The 19,603-nt window shown below is 38.7% G+C and overlaps 1 protein-coding gene across 1 annotated transcript in view; it reads left to right on the top strand.

The window, feature by feature from the left end:
* The window catches only part of PREX2 (phosphatidylinositol-3,4,5-trisphosphate dependent Rac exchange factor 2), a 278,353-nt gene that overhangs the window by 202,988 nt on the left and 55,762 nt on the right, over positions 1–19,603 (top strand). Inside the window, exon 35 of the mRNA XM_023648497.2 lies at positions 7,419–7,533. Within this exon, the coding sequence (XP_023504265.1) occupies positions 7,419–7,533 (115 nt within the window). The remainder of the gene's footprint in view (positions 1–7,418; positions 7,534–19,603) is intronic.

The following is a 19,603-nucleotide window of genomic DNA, read 5'->3' as shown; positions in this document are numbered from 1 at the left end:
ATAATTTATATTATAGTCTCAATTATGTCATACATGTTTTCAGTATCATTGGGTGATTAAATTGATGATGATTTTTTATTCTTCGAGTTTTTCTACATTATGTCAATTTTTACTAATAAAAATGTATTCCTTTTGTAAGTAAAAAAAGAATTTTTTTGGCAAATGAGTAGTAAGTGTCAACTGCAGTAGAAGATATTAAGATTGACATAAGTAAGAAGATTCTTGCAGTGAACTGGTTTCCAAGGAAAGGTCCTGGATCTTTTTATTTCCTGGATCACAAATGGTGCCTAGGAAAGATCAGAAGTCCAGATTATTGTGTAGTTTCTTTTAGTCTGAGACTTTTCTTTAAATTCACCCTGTGATCACAAGATTACATCAATTTCTCTGAGTGGTACCATAGAGCATTTCATTTTTTCTTCTTTTGGGTTTTCAAGAACTGGATTGCTTTTGCTGTAGAAATTTTATATTCTAATAAAAAAGGAGAGCAGTGGAAGGAATAAAATTAATCTCTGTGACCAAAGAATAAACAGGCATATGAAATCCAAATTCACTACCAAATGAAAATTCTGCTTTGTACCACATGCGTGTTATTTTAATTCTGAAAGAGATTACCCCTCCTTTGACTGCCATAGTTGAAAAACAATAACTACCTCAAACAGGTACTTGGCAAGAGTACATTTAAGCAGAGGAGAATTTCAGTGAAGAGGATGCCTTAGGAGTTATTAGAAGGTGTTTTCATTTTTCTTTGGGGGACTGTGGTAGGTTCCATGTGGGTAACACAAGATTCTGTAGTGAAAAGGAATAAAAAAGAAAAGAAACTGATCAAAAATAGACCTTTGGAAGTAGTTAGGAGAATAGTTTAGCCTAAAATATGTTAAAAGCCATGATAGAAAGATAGTTTTAGAAGATAGGAAAGGATGCTGGCTTGGAATGTTAACTTTTATAAGGTTTAATCGGAGCTTACAGCTCCTAAAGCCTCTTCAGTTCTTTTCCCTTGTTTCTCTTTTTAAAAATTCTGTCTTTGAAATCATTAATGAGATGACAGATGGCATTAAGCATCTTTTCTAAAAAGATTATTACATTTGTGACACATCAGCCATAAATAGCTGGATCTTCATACCCAGCAGCAAATGTGCCTAGGAAAAAGATTATTATTTTGCAAGTAACCTCTATTTTCTAATTGTGGCTAAAGCTAATTTAAAAATAATCTCTAAATGTACATTATTGCGGGGAATACAATATCACTTTTAAAATGTAATTTAAAGAAAAACTGTAGCCAACATTAGATCTTAGCATTCACACAGCAATAAAATATGAAAAAGGATTTGACTAAGCAACAGTGGAAATGCTTCTGCACTTGAGTTCACAGTTAGGTAAAGAAGACTGGAAAACAGTTTGTCTCATTAAAAATCTGTCAGTGTTTATTTAAAGGGGTTGCAGAGGTTCCTCTGTGTTCATAAAACTACCATGAGGAATCATTAGTGGCTTTCATCTTCATCAGATTGAGAGAAGCACAGGACATTCAGTCCTAGCTTGAGGAGAGATTACTATCTGCTGATTGAAAGTGGTGGTAAATGCAGGAGCTTCCAAATGGAGTCTAGTCCTCGGATGAAAGTTTATTTGAAGGGTTTTAGTTTCGTGTGTACATGGGTCTTTGCTAGCAAATTAAGACCATACAAATTAGATGAATTTGAAAATTTCCTGGGAAATTTATTAAAGTCAGCCCTCCTAAAGTTGTCTGTGGTACCATATACTTAGAACAAGAGCCGCTGTGCTGCCTTCTTCCCATTCCCCTCGCCTGTGTGGATCCTTGGGCTAAGGAGGGCACGCTAGTTGGTGGGGCACCCTGCAGAGATGGGACCAGCTGTTGGATCAGGAATTGCAGGCAAGTGGGGCACACGTTAGGGAACGTATATTGATGAAGGCCTGAGCTGTAGGAGAACAGGAATCTAGGCAGACTAAATGAGCATGCAGATTTCCAAGGTAAGGAACATGGAAACAGCCAGCCAGGAAAGTCAGCACAAAGCAGAACCAAAATGCTAGAAAGTGAAGATCACACTAAAGCAAGCTTCCCTAAGTACTTCCTACAGGTCAGGAAATTAATCCTGTCGGGATCCCCAAGCCCTTGGTGAGACAAAGTGAGTAACTATAAACCGAGTGAAAATGGCCGTACAAGGAGGAGTAGGTATTCAGGGTCACTTCCTCCACTCACCGCCCACTGGTTTGTTTTCATGCTGTCTCTCAGTGGTTCTCAATACTGGCTGCACATTCATCACCTTGGGAAGGTTTTAGGAAATACCTACGCTTGGACCCACACCAAACCAATTAAGTCAGAATCTCTGGGAGGTGGATCCCAAATACTAATATATTTTAGAAGCTTTCCAGTGATTCTGATGTCCACTGGAAGTGAGAGAGCACAGGTCTATGTGGATTATGAAACACTTTGCAATTAATCCAGTTAATCTTTGCTTAATTAGATTAATCCATTTCACAAACGTTCAACACTTCTAGTGTCTGGGGAGCCGGGGCCAACAGATTGGCGTTTTTGCTTCTGTATTGTTAGGTCATTAGGATGAGGGCTGCCCCTAGGAAATGTGATTTGAGTGGGACAGTTTTCTTCACCAAAGGCTGAAGATGCTCTAGAGGCCTGACAGCTGAGGAATGTCTTCTGGCAACCACAGCAGCTGGGCAATACGCCCATCATTTCTACAAGGGGATCTGAGTGGGTGCTCTCAGAGCTTCCACCGTGGGTGCATCTTGAACCCTCAGATCCATTCCTTTGCATAAGGACTCGGAGCAGCTCCTCCAGGACTCTTATGGGTGTCCCTTCCTGGGGAGGATAATTTAGAAGAGAAAGGTTGATGGGACAAGCTGTAGCCCTTGCTGCTGCAGCTGGCCTTGGGGTTGTGACAGATTCTCATTTTACCTCTTCTGCTAGTCGTTGTGGATTAGCCTTACCCTCAGCCTGAACATCTGCTGGTCTCGGTCACTAACATGTGACATGACTAAGACCTTCCTCCTCAAAGGATCTGACCTCTTGGTCACTATGCCCTTCTCAGGCCAGGGTTGCTCCAGTTGTCCATTTACAATACAATTTGGGCAAGGGAATGCCAAGAGGGACCTGAGTAGATTACCTGAGTGTCAAACATATTCCTTCCTGCTCTCATGGTGTATCAGTAGCCCTGCTTCTTTATGATGATCAGGATCGCTCAGCCTTGCCAAGATGGCATTTGTTCTTCTTAGCTGTTGGTGCCTTGGCACAAGGTGCCTAAAGTGCCCAGGAGGCAACCGTAGGTTACAGTTCGGTGGGACCCCTGCTTTGTCTCCTAGGGAAAGTGTTGCACCTTTGGGGACCAGGACCTTTAAACCCACAGAGCCAGAGTTTCAGGGATGAGAAGCACACATTCCCCAAGAAAGGCACCGGGCCTGATGTGTTCATTTTCCAGGGCTGCCGTACAAATTACCTCAAAGTGCGTGGCTTAAAACAACAGAAATCTGTTCTGTCCTAGTTCTGCAGGCTAGAAGTCTGAAATCAAGAGGTCCACAATCCATGCTCCCTTGCAAGGCACTAAGGAAGAATCCTTCCTCACGTGTTCTGGCTTCTGGTGCTTGCCAGCAGTCCTTGGCATTCCTTGGCTTGTGACAGCCGAGTTACAGTCTCTGCTATGTCTTCACATGACCTTCCTTCCATGTGTGTCTGTCTGTGCCCAAATTCCCTTCTTCTTATAGGGACACTAGTCGTTGGATTCGGGCCTACCCTAACCAGGATGACCTCATTTTAATTGGATTACATCTGCGGAGACCCTATATCCAAATTAGGTCCCATTTGTATCCACAGGGATCAGGGCTTTGTGTATGTTTTTGGAGGACACAATTCAACCCTCAGTGGATGCTATGCACATCCATTTCTGCTTCCACCCTTGGTCCCTGGACCCATGTATTCTATCTCTTGGGGACGTGGCACCCTATAAAGGTCTTTGCTTTTAGTTATATACTGTGTCCTGGAAGATGGCATCCCTTCTTCAGAATGTGTTGTTACGTCCCTGCTCCCTGGGTCTCTGGTGGTGGTTTTCCTTAAACTAAATAGGACATGAGACGCTGACTCGTTCTCCCTAGGCACACTCTTGAGATAGTTGGGTTTTCACTCCCTATGAAAAAAGCTGGCACCAAAAATTGTTACCCCTAACTTTTTCCTCTTTAAAAGGTGTCTTTCTATTCTCAGAGAATAATGAAAATCACTCAGAAACTTGAGCATTTTCTCTTTTAAACAAAAGGGAGCATTTTGTTATAAACATTGTCATCTTTTAAGGCACCTTCAATCGGGTATTTCTTTTCCTGTAAAACTCTTCTTTAGGTCCTTACCAGATGAATCCTTTAGTTTTCCCCTTGGGTTTTATACAATATTTATAATCAAAACAGTAAGCGCTTTTTAAAAAGGAAGGAATAATTCCCAGAATTGAGATTTCCTAAATGTTAGGAGTCAGTCTCTGAACATGTGAACGCAGCTCTCCTTAAAAGGCGGCACAGCCTTTCCCCATGTTGGTCACAATGGGATGGAGAAAACTTGCTTTCCTCACAAAAATCGTGACTAATTCTGAGGAATTCTGACCAACTGTGACCATTTCTGGGGAGCTGTAACGAGGCATATGCTGTGCCTTATTTAACCGATAGTGTCACTGTGCTATCAGAAGAGGTGTTAGTTGATTGAAACGATTCTTAAAATTGTTCTTCACAGATTCTGTATTTTTCCTGATTAATCCTTTTCTTGGAAAAGCCTTGAAATGTACTTTGAGTGAGTGGAAATGCAGCTCATTTTCAGTCTTAGAATAATTCAATCTTTAATTTTCTCTAACATTCATTACATTTTCCTTTTTTGCTGACTGCCTAAATTTAATGGAATGTTTTGTTTCCTCGAATTCAAGAATTCTAGAAGTAAAACAAGCAAACAAACTCAAGTAGTATTTCAAATACTGCTTTTAATTAAATGCTGTTAAGTAAATTACATATTTATTCAACCAAATATGTCAATATTACTTTTAAGAAATATATTATTAAATGGATGAGAATGAAGGAAACTAGATGGGAAAATGCCAAAGAGAGGTCAAACTTTGAAGTTTGAAGGTTTTTATATATTTAACCTACTTTTGCTGAGAATACAAATTTAATTTGGTAAAATGTCATTCCATTTTCTTTTTTTTATAACAATAAATAACCAAGCTACTCACCTAAAGTAAGGAATGTTGTTTTCCTCCTTTACCTTACAAAGTTTACTTTTTAAGTACAGAACTGATGTTTTTTGTTCATTTTCCCCACAACCCATACATGTGCCCTACAGTTTTGCTGAGACTTTTGGCAAAATTGTTAGACTCTTTTTCAGTTTTTAAAAAAATTTTACGTGATTATGAATTTTGACTGTTGTTAATTTGGAAATACTGTCAAGAAATGTCATGAAAATATTGATTTGTTTTTACATTGTGACAAGCTTTTAGAGCAGGACTAGACATTCTGGCCAAAGTTGAGCCATCAAGACTTTTATAAAAATTAGATCCAAGTGTTTTCTTGTCCCACCTACCCCCACGCCGAGTCCCCTGTTACTCCTTCCATGGGTGTTCCCCTTTCAGTCTTTCTGGTTTGAAATCACACATTGAAGTGTCCTTATGTGGACCCTCCTGTTAGTTCCCCAAATTTCCTGTTTGGCTAAGCACATTTGTGCATAATCTAGATCTCCTGGAAACTGAATTAGATGATGCCTGTAGGGCACTGGGCATATTTCCTAGTACAGAAAACACATTCAATAAATGATTAGAATGGTCATGGGCTCTCTTAATACTATTATTTGATTTAATTCTTTCCCAAGAACCATAATTAGTAGGTACTCTTATTTTCCATTTCACAAATGAGGAAGCTGAGGATCAGATATTAATTAACATGCCCGAGATCACACAGCTACTAAGGAGCGGAAGTTGTGGTTTTGCTCCAGTGCAAGGGCTTTCATTATTTGCTTTACAACTAGTAAGAGGAATTCGCAGTGAAGTGTGACTGCTGATAGACTGAATCCTGGAATATTTGCCTTTCACAGAGAGCATCCTGTTTATGGAAGTGAATGTGGCATGTATTTGAGAATCGTTTTACCAGGAAGACTTCCTTTCATTTCTTGTGTATATTCAGGACCAGAAGCTTGCTGAACCAATTGCAAATATTCTAGTTAATGCAGAAGTCGTAAGGAACAAACGAACAATCCTTGACACAAACCCACAAATTTGATTTCCTGTACTAAACGTAGTAAGCTCACTCTCTCTCATTTTCCACAAACGCTTTTCTCAATTATAAGCCAATCATACCACTTTTGAAAATTTCAAATTTAGCAATACTCTAAAAGTTTTCTTGTTTCTTCAGTGCCCTAGAAATGTGACTAGTTTAGAAAATAGAGCACAGCTATAATTAGCAATGACTTTCCTATTTTTGCCCAAAAAAGTGGTGATGTTTCTCTCAATTTAAGGAAAGATTATTATTTAGTTTAGAAACTATTGCATTTAGCAGTTTTGAAAGAAGGTTAATTTTTTTTATCAATTTTGAAATAGTCTACTGAAAATTGAAGCTCATTAATGGTAATGCATTTCAAGGAAAATAATTTATATTTTCAAATTGCAACCATTCCATTCCTGTTGCTGGCGACGTTTCCATAGGAAATCTTGTATTTCTAGGCTTTTTCATGTGATTCCTTTCCTTTCTGTAAGCAAAAAGTGCCACCTCATAAAGTTTAAAGGAAAAAGAAACGCTTAACCAAAAATATTAGTACAGAAGGAAATCTATAAAAATCAAAAGATATTGAAAACTAATGGGAAGTTAATTACATGTTTATGCTTATCTATTTTTGACTAAATTAACTGACCGTTGGAGTAGAGGTAGTATTCTAAGTTTTCAGTTTATCTGTACTTATTATTTAGTGTAATAACAAGAAAGAGAATGTGAATATACATGGAGAGTGACTGTTTCATTATTTTTTACTTTTATGTATGCTAATACACACTTGTGCCTCTTGTACATAACTATGTATATGTAATGTATGTATGTGTATATGTGTGTATATGTGCATTTGTGTGTTTATAAATATAAATAATATATATGAAGTTTGAGTTTAGCTTCACAAAGAATGTGTACAAAATGTTTTCGAAGTAGGAGACTTTAAATTAGAAATTTCCTTGCCTATGTAACAAAGATAATCACCAAATGTTTGATATTTGTTATGAGAGCAGAGAATGAGTTTCATTCATTTTTGGAGTGGTTAAAAATAGCTTCTTGCATATGTGTTCATATTTGGTGCTTCGTAATACATTTACTGATAATAAGATTACACTAAAGGTGGAGAAATTGGGTTTCTAAAATCATGTGAAAAGTACATTTACTTGTTTATACAGCACTGGAGAGCATGGAAGGATATTATTATAGAGACAATGTTTCGGTGGAAGAATTTCAAGCCCAGATAAATGCAGCCTCATTGGAAAAGGTCAGACAATACAACCAGAAGCTCAGGTATGTAATCGTTCAAGTTTTCTTTTTTAGGAAGATCAGCCCTGAGCTAATATCTGTGCCTATCTTCCTCTATTTTGTATATGGGATGCTGCCACAGCGTGACATGATGAGCAGTGTGTAGGTCCCCACCCAGGATCCGAACCAGCAAACCCCAGGCCTCCAAAGCAGAGCACATGAACTTAACCACTGAGCCACCGGGCTGGCCCCATTCAAATTTATTTTTAAATAAGTTTCCATGTTTTTGACAGGAACACATGAATAGAATTTTTGACATTACTCATTATATTAGATAATTAATAATGATATTTCTTTTGATATAAAGTCCTCTCATTTAGGGTTTAATATTTCAGATATTCTACTGAGTGTGCTTTTTCCAAATAAAAATAATTAAGAAAAAAATGGAAATTTTCATGCAAATATTTTAATTTCTCTAGAAGATAAAAGGAAGAGATTAAGTATTTAGTAGACCAGTTCCGGGAAAGAAAGCACTGACATGCTTTTGAGTGGCGTCCCCTGGGAGGTTCAGGGTATTAAGGGAAAGGTCCTCTATGCACCTGTAAACAGCTGCCACCTTCACACAGAGAAGAATGTGTTCAACATGGAAGATGTGACACGTACTTTGTACTGGAAAAGTGTCTACTTTCAAATACATAGATTAATGTTTGTGTCTTACTGTTTTTTTCCTCTAAAAATAATGTTACTGGTACAATGATCAGTGGCAGGGAAAATTAACCACAGTAACTGAAGGGGAAATGTACTATAATTCAGAAGCTTTAATTCTCAATAAACTATTAGCGTATATATCTCCCTTTTATAAATTAGTCTGCTGACAGCTCATCTTTTAGAATTACTGATAGATTATGCCTTTTATTTTTAAAAGAAAAATATTTTTGTTCTACCTTAAGCCTTAATAACTCAAAAATACTTCAGTGACTTTTTTGGGTTTGTCCACAATAAGGATAAAAATTGTGGAAAAATTCATTCCTGAAACTCCTGACACGGGAGGCGTTGGTTCTTGTGGTTGTGACCAATGAGTAGGCTTCTGCGACTCCGAATGCTTTGTCTCCCTACTCCTGCTTCGCACAAACCTGTCCCTTTTGCTAGGTTCTTTACTTCATTCCATCATTTTATCCTCCGAAGCGCTCAGCCTCAAAGCCCCCAGCATCTTTGCAATTATTCGTTTTCTCTTTCTCCTAAAATGTAGTTGGAGATCCTGAAGATTCTCACTAAAATTGTCGCTTAGACTGCCCTGATTTTATTACCTTGCCTGCATCCTGTTTTCTCAAGAGCATATAATGTACTGACTCCTTTCACAGGGAGAAAAAAAAAGTTAATCTTGAATTCTTAAATAGTATGTCTACTGACTAGGAAACACTGACTTAAGCTTAAATCCAGTCTTGTGAAAATTTTTCAGCTGAGCATTGTCAGCACAAAAGAGAAATGATGATGTCAGCACATCTTAACTGATGAAATGTGTTCCTAGGTTATCTTTGAAATAAAGCTATAAAATGAAAGCATTTGTATAGAACATGTGGGCCCTGAGAATACATTCTAGAGTCCGGTTTGAGAAAACAGATCTAGACCATTGCTGTAGCGTTCTAACTCATCTCCTTGTCTCTGAGAGCCATTTTGTTTTAATCTACTCAAGATTTTGCTTCCAGATAATAATTTTAAAGCATAGTCTACCATGTCATCTCCTGCTCAAAGAACTTTGGTGATTTCTTATTGCCCCAAAGGAGTCACAAGCTCCTTGGCATTGTAGTCAAGATCTTCCATGACTTGACCCAAGATTTCTTCTCTCTCCCCATGTGCCAGCCATGCTGTACTCTCCTCATTTCTAATCATGTCCTGTCCTTTCCTCCTTCCGTCACTCTTCACCCTTCGCTTAGCATCTGCTTCCTTTTTTTTCCAACTGTCTGTAAAACTGCTGTCCATATGCTTCAATGTCCAGTTCTAATGGAGTCTTGTTCATAAAATATTTTTCTTTTATTATTGGATTGGCATGACGCCTGGCCATTAATTCTTTTAGAAGTTCCCTAGAAGATTCGAATGTGCAGCCAGAATTGAAAACCAATCCCCTAGGTCAGGAGTTCTCAAGTAGGATTCCCCAGACTGGCAGCCTCAGTATCAGCTGTGAACTTGTTAGAAAAACTCCTGAGGGGGTCCAGCAATCTCTGTTGTAATAAGCCTTCTAGGTGATTCTCATGCACACTCAAATTTCAGAACCACCACCCCAGGCTAAATAAATGTCGGGTCACTCTTCCAGTCCTTCATTGTACTTTATTTGTGGCTCTATTGTAGAATTCAGCTTTTCTCCCTGATAATAGTTATGTGTACAGATTCTCATCTTTATTTTGTTATGAACTCTTTGAGATGAGCGATGAGTTTATCTTGGTGTTTCCTGTTGTGTTCATCAAAGTATTTTGCATAAGAAGCTCTCCATGAATGTATGTTTATTTGCATTAAATTATTTAGGTATAACTAGCAGAAAGAAGTGGGGATGTGACATAGCATTCACACCTGTAGATCTTTTTTTAAAAAAAAGAAATGTCTACTCATATAGAACAGACACGTGACAAGATGTTTAAGATTCTTTATTGAGAAGAACAGCGTGTGTATTAATTGCATACTATCCTTTTCACATAAGAGAACATTTTAATGTGTCTTTCCTGGAGAACGCATTTTTAAAAGTACAAACTCCTCAGTACAAATTAGGTACCCTTGTCAGTAATTACCTGCTATAAATCCTACTTGTTGAATATTAGATTTCCTTTGCAAAGGAAGACAATTGTCTTCCTCTTTACTTCCAATAATGCCTCGTCTTCCTGCTTATTTCTGAATAAGGGCGTTAATTTCTTCTTTATTTTTTCCAGTTACTTCATAACCCCTAATACTCTAAAATTGCTCTTGGTCAGTCCGTTCTTGGTTTTCAGAGCCACATGCCAATGGTGACCATTTCTCTAAAGGGGCTCTTATTGTCCCTCTTAAAAGAAATAGCCCTCAGGTGTTGCTAGTTCCTCATAGCCTTAGAGCCTATTTAACACTTTTCACTGAAAACCATTTCATTCTGGATGTTAATTTATTTATTTACTAGTTAGACCCAGAAAAGGCCTTTTTTCCCTCTTAACCTTACAATAAACAGACATACATAAATAAACTATTATTTCATTAGAAACCATTCTTTAGATTGCAGGTTTCAGAAGCCAAACTCAAACTGGCATAAACAAAATAACATGTTGGCTTATATATATATAGGTATATCCAAGGAGTGTGGCTGCTTCAGGCACAGCTAGATCCAGGGGTATAGGTCTTCAAGATCTCCTTTCTCTCTATCTCTTGGTACTCATTTCCTCTCTGTGGGCTTGATTTTTAGGTAGAGTTATTTCATAGTTGGGTAAAGATGGTCACTACAGACCAGTGTTGCATTCAAAGAGGAAGAGAAGGTGTCCCTCCCCTGCAGACCACACCCCCCACCACCACCACCAGAGAGCTCCAGCAGAGGACCTGGGGAGAGGCTCATTAGCCAGACCCAAGTCACCTACCCATTCTTGGGTGGGCTCGGCATCACAAAAGACCAATGGACTGTCACCGAAAGTAAAGGGTAAGGATGCTGGACAAGGAGAAATAATAGATTTCACTCTGGTTATAGAAATTTCTCCAGAACAGCAAAGAATAGGTGGAAAAAATTTTCAACTTAAAAGAAAAGATAATGATAACTATAATACCTGCCAATTTTTAAGAACATACTGAGTCAGTCACAATGCTAGGTGAGTTATATGGATTGTTTAATAAACCAGTGAGATTCTATTATCATTTCCACCTTAAGGGAAACTTACACAGCTTCACCCAGATAATAAGTGGTGAAACAAGGACTTAAATCAAAGACTTTTTTCCTCTTTAAAGTCTATAGTTTTCATACTATTTTAGACCATCTCAGTGAATGGAGTGAACATTATGCACTGGGAAAAAATTCTCTGCTACTGAGTTTTGGCGTCAGATATTACCAAGTGCCCCCAATTGCTCTGATTCTGTACCATCATTCATTTATTCATTCATTTCATTCATTCATTCATTGTTCATGAAGTTTCTTATGAGAATGGGAAAGACAGGAAATAAACAAATAAACAACTCCATAAACAAAGTATTGCCGAGAGTGAAAAGTGCAGTGAAGAAAATCTAAATCAAGTCGCTATCCTAGGAGGTTGGACATTTAGAGTGGGTCGTTAGGGATGACTTAAGTATTAGGTGGTATTTGAACAGAAGCCTGAATCACAAGGAGATAGCCTTGCCAAAATCTGGGGGACGATCTTTCCCAAAACAGTGAATTGATGTGTGCTGACCGTGGGAATAAGCTTCTCACCGTTGAGGAAGACAGAGGAGGCTGGGGGGTGGGATTCTAACACATTGAGAAGGATGAGACATGTTGAGGGATATGCGCAGAGGCCTGATTAGGCAGGGCTGTAGGCCCCTGTAGGGGGTTAGATTTTACTGTAAGTGCAGTGCAAAAGCCATTGGAAAGGTTTTATTGAATTACTGCTGTCCATTTGTATCTCATGCATCTATTGCAAATAATATTCAAAATGATTGACATTTTCACGAGGCAGCAGTGAAGTGAGCCAAGCCAGCTGGCTGGTCTGACCATTCTTCTTCCAGCCTCTGTGGGAATAGGGACAAGGCAGTGCTCCTGGGGTGTCTGTGCCACGTGCAAAACAGCTCTTGACACTGGCTGCCTGATGACACCCTGGTTTAGTTGTTACCCCACAGTGAACAAGGTTGAGCCAGCAAAAATGTTTACCAGCTGTTTCTAACGTAGATTCTCCTGTGTCAAGTCGGATAAAAGTTCTTGATGGATTTCCTTCTGATTCTTAAGAACTACAGCATGTCAAGTGTTTAACTCAGAAATTCTAAGCGAGAAACTCAGGAGGAAGGGCATTTTTATTTCCCATCTTTACCATCCTTACACTATTTTATTCTCTCTTTTCTACTTCAGTCTTTCCTTTTTATTCCCTCTGGCCATGAGCCATCATCCCCATTAGCCTCATTTTTTCCCTGCCCTATATAAATGTAATTCATCATTACCAAACCCTTCCATTTTAATTCATCCTGTTTATTGGCAAAAAGCACCGCTGCACAGTGACTAATGAGATAAATGTAAATGTGAACAATATTCCTTGTATCCGAGCACTCCTGTCAGTTTGAGGGGGCTAGGTTATTATTTTTCAACATTATTTTCAGTATAAAGTCAACAGTAAAATAAAACAGAAAAGTCAAAAGGAAACAAGTTGTAAACTGAGATCATTTATTGTTTTGTAAGGGTGACAGCTTCACACTGAATATTTTAGGGCTGTGATCTGAGGCTTCTAAATGTAAATTCATCATCTTTACAGAAAGAAAACAAGAAAATTATTCAAAGCAAATATTCTCTTAAGATGTGCCTTTGTGGCTAAAGAATGCACATGTCCCCATCTGGACTCTTTCTTGCCGCAGAGGCTTCAACTCGTAAAACCCTGTTTCCCATTCCTTCTTTGGATAGCAAACAGTATATCCAAGTTTGAAATGGAAAATTTTGCTTCAATTGGTGAGGAGCTGTGTGGAAACTACCTTAAGTCAATAAGAATATGGACTTAATAAAATCTGAGAGAGAGAATGAGAGAGAGCAAGAGAGACAGAACATTAGTTAGAATATAAATAATGCCTTTGTCCTTCAATTGTTTTTCTTTATAAAGCTGCAGCTTTTAGAGTTATTACGTGATGTGGTTTTTCTTTAAATTAACCAGCAACATTCCAGATGCATATCTGTCTCCTCTATGGCAGTTTTATGTTTGTTTTCCATTGCCTTTCAGCCAAATTCCATCTCTTTATACCTTAAGATGCATCCATGTTTCTGTTTCTCTAAGACTCACTGTAACCTAAATGTGTATATTCCATTTCTTTCTGTTTTAAGATTAGGACGACAGTTTTCAGAGTTGTAAATTTTGTTTTCTATGAGAAGCGATTCTTTAATAACAAGAGGAAACACCTGAATCTACAAAGATTTGAATTAGTTTATAACGCTTAAAAGTTTTCTGGACGTCTTTCCTATATATGACATATATAAAGGATCTAACATTTACAAAATATAAGTTGTACTTAAGTACCAAATTCTCACACAGTATAAAACTAAAGGAACTTGTGGATACTTACATTTATTTGACAAATCCGGCGTGCCCACCAAGTGCCAGGGACAGTGCTTCACGTTGCAGGCATCACAGTAGACAAGGTTGCTGCCTGCCAAGAAAATTTTATCTGTGGGTTATGATCAACAAAATGTTTGCTAATAATTTATAGTGATATGTGAAAAAAAATGTAAGGAAAGTGTAAAGTGCTATGCGTGCGTATAAGAAGGCATCAATCTTAATTGGAACTGGGATGGGAAGACAGTTGAAGGTTTCAGGAATGAACTATTTGAGGAAGTACCATTTGTGCAGAGATCTGAAAGAGGAGTTGGGGTTACAGTGTTTAGGGGAGAGGAGATGGGAGCTGAAGGTGTGGGGAAGGAGGTCTTAACTAACAGAGAGAACAGTATGTGTGAAAATCCTAAAGAGAGAAGGAGAAATTATAAAATGTTACGGAAGCTGGAATTCGGGAGGAAGAGGGATGTGAAACACATGTGCAAACAGAATCCGTGTGCCCACCTTTGCCTCCTTTACCATCACTTCTTCTCCACCTTCTTTTAACCTGCTGTCACCCAGGGCACACTTCAGCTGCGTTTCCATTTGCTGAAAGAATATAATTATTTAGGATCCATCTCAAATTAATCTTCAGTTCTAGCCTCAGCTGTAATTAATTACTCTCTTCTTTAAAATTTAACAACCTCTTTGATTTCATTTGTTTGATTTTGACTCGTGGGTTGTTTACCTGCCTTGCTCAATACATTTGGGGGCTACCAGGTCCTAGTTCCCCACTTTGCCTGGTACCTCATAAGTACCGTAAAAAGAATTGAATTGGAAGTCAGATTAACTGCAGTGTATTGGTCCTCTCTTTTTTTCTGGTGGTCTTATCATTTCGTTGAATTTATTCCAGTACCCACTCTGCTTCATTTTATATCCAGAAAATTCTGGGCCATTTGAAGGGTACAGATGCTGGCTCTGTTGGAGACCTCTCTCCAGAATATTCATCAGCATAGCCAAGGTTTATAAATTTAACATGAGACAAGATCAGATAAAGTTGAAATTATAGTGACACTTCTGAGAGCAACCTATCTCTTCTTGATTTGAAGAATGCTGTAATTCTATCATACACTGCAACCATTGCTTTCTGAGAAGGTGATAGAGCTGCACATACATCTATGCGTGTAATCTTATTTAATTTATCTAGACTGTACTTATCCTGATCTGAATTCAGACTGGTCACTTGCCCTTGAGAAGTTGTAATTATGTCTAATATTTATTTTACTTTTACGTTAAAGGAATTTTTTTTAATGGCAATCAGCATTATTATTTTTTTTCTCCCCAAATCCCCCCAGCACATAGTAGTGTATTTTTAGTTGTAGGTCCTTCTAGTTGTGGCACATGGGACGCCGCCTCAACGGGCCTGACGAGTGGTGCCATGTCCACGCCCAGGATCCAAACCAGCGAAACCCTGGGCCTCGCGGGAAGTAGAGCGCAAGAACTTAACCACTGGGCCACAGGGCCGGCCCCTCAAGGAATTTTTAATGCAGTTTTTAGATCAGGGCAACAAATGAGGTTAGAATTACTTAACTACGAGTTTTCACCTTTTTGTGGTAAGTCCTTCACTGTGATAATATTTTTCAAGGATGAGTAGATATTCATGTTCTGGCTGACAAGTAGATGCAGATAAAGTTGTCTTCAAAAAGAAAGGTTTGAAGGGGCTGGCCCCATGGCCGAGTGGTTAAGTTCAGTGCGCTCCGCTGCAGGCGGCCCAGTGTTTCGTTGATTCGAATCCTGGGCGCGGACATGACACTGCTCATCAAACCACGCTGAGGCGGCATCTCACATGCCACAACTAGAAGGACTCACAACGAAGAATATACAACTATGTACCGGGGGGGCTTTGGGGAGAAAAAGGAAAAAATAAAATCTTTAAAAAAAAAAAAAAAAAAGAAAGGTTTGAAGAGACTTATCTCTCTCTAAGCTAAGAAAAGCTATTGTTTTCACCAAAGCAAAGAGAAGATCAAAGTATTTTGGGCTCAGAATTTCCTTTGGAATCAATGAGAACTGGAGTTGTCAAAGAGAAAATAAGCATGCCCTGAAGAATCAGTTAGGGAAATATACTCTGTGAGGAAAAGTTGTCAGTGTTTGTGGAAGCAAGACTGATTTTTATTTTGAACTCTGCTGACTTTTCTAGCTGATCGCAAGGACAGTCAGTCAAGGCATCCTACTCAAGCTCTTTCAGTGAATTTTTTTCCAGTTGCTTTTGTTCAGTTCCTTTTTGTTGACATTTCAGACTTCTTTTGTTTGGTGGATGTACCATGGAAGGTGAATGACTGATTATAAATTATCCTTTCAAAGCTTTACCCCTATACCAGTCAGGAAATTTGGCTTGGGCCCAGAGCTTTTGAAATGTAGAAGATATAATGGTGACTTAGAAGAAATTAATATGGATTTACTGAAAATGGTGATTTGTGTGAAGAATAGAGCATTATGTTTGTAAAATTAGCTGCCTACTTACATAGACTGCCCAACTTGAACTGAGGGCAAAGTTCTATCTTATATAGATTCAAGTTTGTGAAGTTCTCTGTCATTCAGGAAGAAGATCAAGCACATCTTTGCCTGGCTTTTGGTAATTTCAGCCAGAATGACTCTAATTTCAGTTGCTTTGGCAAATTCCTACTCATCTTTTCTGGCCGACCTCAAAATCCATCCCCCCATGAGGTCTTCTCACCTCTCCTAAGTTAGTTTTTCTTTATATTCCCTTGTATGATTCTCTTATAGCATTTACCACATCATGCTTTATATTCTTTTTATGTGTATCTGTTTCCCCTTTTCACCTTGTCTTTTTCTCTTTTGTTTATGCAGTGGTATAAGGTATCTATTAATAGATGATTAATGAATGTTTGTATGTATATAAATGCCCAAAACTTGGGGCAACCAAACCAGGACATAGAACATGGTCCCAGGAACCTATGGTGGGTTCCTGACTGACATCATGATGACTTCAGCCAAATGTCTGGAGAATGGTCTGGACTCTAATGTTGGTGTTGAACAGGTCTTCCCAGCCACTCCCATTTTGTTTTGGAAACTATTCTTTGTAGTTCAACAGTATTTATTGTGCACTTATATGCAAGTACAGGAATGCATACAGCACTGGGGATACAGAGATGAGTCAGACAGTATGCCCGTGAGGATCTTAAAGGAGAGAGAGTAAATGCGTTAAGCAGGTTATTTTGAAATATTCTGCTAAACACCATGGTGGAGGAACAGGATGCCCAGCTTGTGCAGAAGAGCAGCACTTAGGAAAGACTGAGGAGTTCAGGACGGGCACTTCTGACAGATGGCTGCTAGTGGACCGGGTGAAGGACGGGAGAGAGGCTAGTTCAGTGGGAGGGAACAAGGTGAGCAAAGGCATTGCAGAACCACGATAGGTGAGGAGGGTCAGAAAGGAAGCAGGAGGGATGGGGAGGAACAAGCCGCGGGGGACCTCGGATGCCAGCTGAGGGCTCTAGGCTTAAGCCTGTAAGTAAGGTGATTCACTTATGAGTACTAGTTATGGAGGGGGAGGCAGTACATTTTAAAGTGAGCACCCTGGTGGTACCACTGAGGACAAATTAGTTAAGAACAAGACTAGAGTCAGAGAGACTGGTTAGGAAGCTATTAAATTAGTTGAGGCAAGCGCTAATAAGAACCCTAAGCAGACAGAAATGGAGATGGAGAGGAAGGCATAAATTTTGGAAATATTTGGGAAGTAGGAAAAAAAGGTATTTTTCATTGAATACATAGTGTGTTGAGAGGGAGGGAGAGATACATTGGATTGGGCGCCTGGATCATTATCTGATTTAGTGACGGACAAGAGGAGAAGCTCATTTGCGATTGGGAACAGCAAGATACTGAATAGAATTGGGTTTGAAATGTGGGATTGACATCCAAGAAGCTCTATGCACTAGGTTGGAGTCACTAACATAGAGATAATAGTTAAAGCCAAAATAATGCATGAGATTTCCCAGATGATAGCACCTCACATACAAAGAGGTTAAATGAATTGCTCAAAGGCAGGCAACTGGCAACGATGGAGCCAGGACTCAAATTAGCTATTTCCAGCTCCAAAGCATCCGCTTTTATTCCAGCGCCCCACTGCTTCTCCGAAGTGGTGAATGAGCCCGATATTAATGTGAGTAGCCCGAGGAAATGACTTAATGTAATTTTAATCACAATAAAAGATTTAGGTACAACACAACTGTGAAATCTTCTTGGAAAAAATGAGAATTTTAAAGTATTTTAAAAGACAAGGAAGCAGTCCAATTTGTTTTCTCTGAAAAGTGCTAGTTCCATAGCTGTAGAATTAGAAAAGAAGATATGACAAAGACGAGAGTGGAAGAAAAAGACAAAAGGGACTGAAATAGTTGTAATATTATTGTTAATTGAAAAGAAAAGAAAGCATCTCTGCAATCTGACTGTGAATCAAACTCATGAATGTATTTTTGCCCTCCTCGTGAATGCACCTCATAGAATATTACACATTATCAGCGAAGGAGACTCCATCTGCATCCGTTTTAAATACTATCAGAGTGCATTATCAGCCATGTCCTTTGCATCAAATTCCAAAATAAAGTATCAAAGTATACATTATATATCATACATAATAGTACATCTTTATATATTGATAATGATACATTATAATTAAATATAAAATATTTTAATAGAATAAAATTGAACTATGGGTATTTTTCATTTGTCTATTCAAATATTAAGATATTTTAATCATGCAAATTTAAAAGCCTATAGTTCTATGCCATCCACAGCATATTTCATGCAATTGTGTACAGATTAAGTCAAAAGCTTCTCAAGGGTGCTTCAGTTTGTATAAACTTTGAACTTCATCTGCTTGAGATATCAGTGAACTCAGATGTAAAACTGGACACATTCAGAAAACACAATGGAAGATAATAGGTGGACAAATCCCTTGCTAGTCTTACAGAGAAGCATTTTTAGTAGATCTGGTATGACATTCATCGCGTTTCTTATGAGCCAACTGAAAAAACAGAAATATGCTTAATAGGCCAAGTGACAGGTCATGAGAAAAAAATTCTTCAGTTGGTTTGGAGTAAATGCGCAGTTTCTATACAGTGATACACATGAGAAGAAACAGAAGGTTAATGATCTGGAATTGCCTGCTGCATTAATATACTGGAGGATGGAGAGTCGGCCAAACTTGGATTCCAGTCCCCACTCTTCCACTGACTAGCTGTATGACTTGGGACAAGTTCTCAGTATCTCTGAGCCTTGATTTCCTTCTTTGTCCATTGGAGCTAGTGGTGCTTCGTAAGCTGTTGTGAGTATTAGCTGAGAGGAGGTTCGTACGATCCTCAGTATTTGCCTAGTGTAAAGAGGAGCTGATCACAAAGACTTGTATCTGAAGATGGGTTCTTGGAAGGTGGGTTTCATGGGTTTCCTGCAGAGCAACTTATGCAGAGGATAAAATTAGTATCAAGGGCTTCTCCACGGTGCTCAGTATTGGAGCAGCTGAGCTCACTGCTCAGTGAGGAAGACATAGAGGAAACTTGAATAAAACAGCTATGCAAAATGGAGCTGGAAGAGCCTTATTTGTGCACAGAGATACTCCTGAGAATAACCCAGATACTACATTTGATTTCACACCAGAAAACTGTAAGAAGATACAGGCGATTGTGGAAAATTGTCCGGATGTCCAGCCCCAGCTGTGCTTCTAGTCCTGGATTTAGCCCAAAGACAGAAAAGATGGTTGCCCAACTCTGCCATAAACAAAGTTGCAGAATATTTCCAATTTCCTCCAGTGAGAGTGTTGAAGCAGGAACTTTTTGTACAATGTGTAATTAAAAACTAGCTGAACAGTATCACATTCAGCTCTGCTCTACTACCCTTGAACGCTACTAGAC

The sequence above is a fragment of the Equus caballus genome, chromosome 9 (assembly GCF_041296265.1).
Source record: "Equus caballus isolate H_3958 breed thoroughbred chromosome 9, TB-T2T, whole genome shotgun sequence".
Taxonomy (NCBI): Eukaryota; Metazoa; Chordata; class Mammalia; order Perissodactyla; family Equidae; genus Equus; species Equus caballus.
The sequence above is the reverse complement of the archived record's forward strand: the minus strand, read 5'-3'. Positions and strand labels throughout refer to the sequence as shown.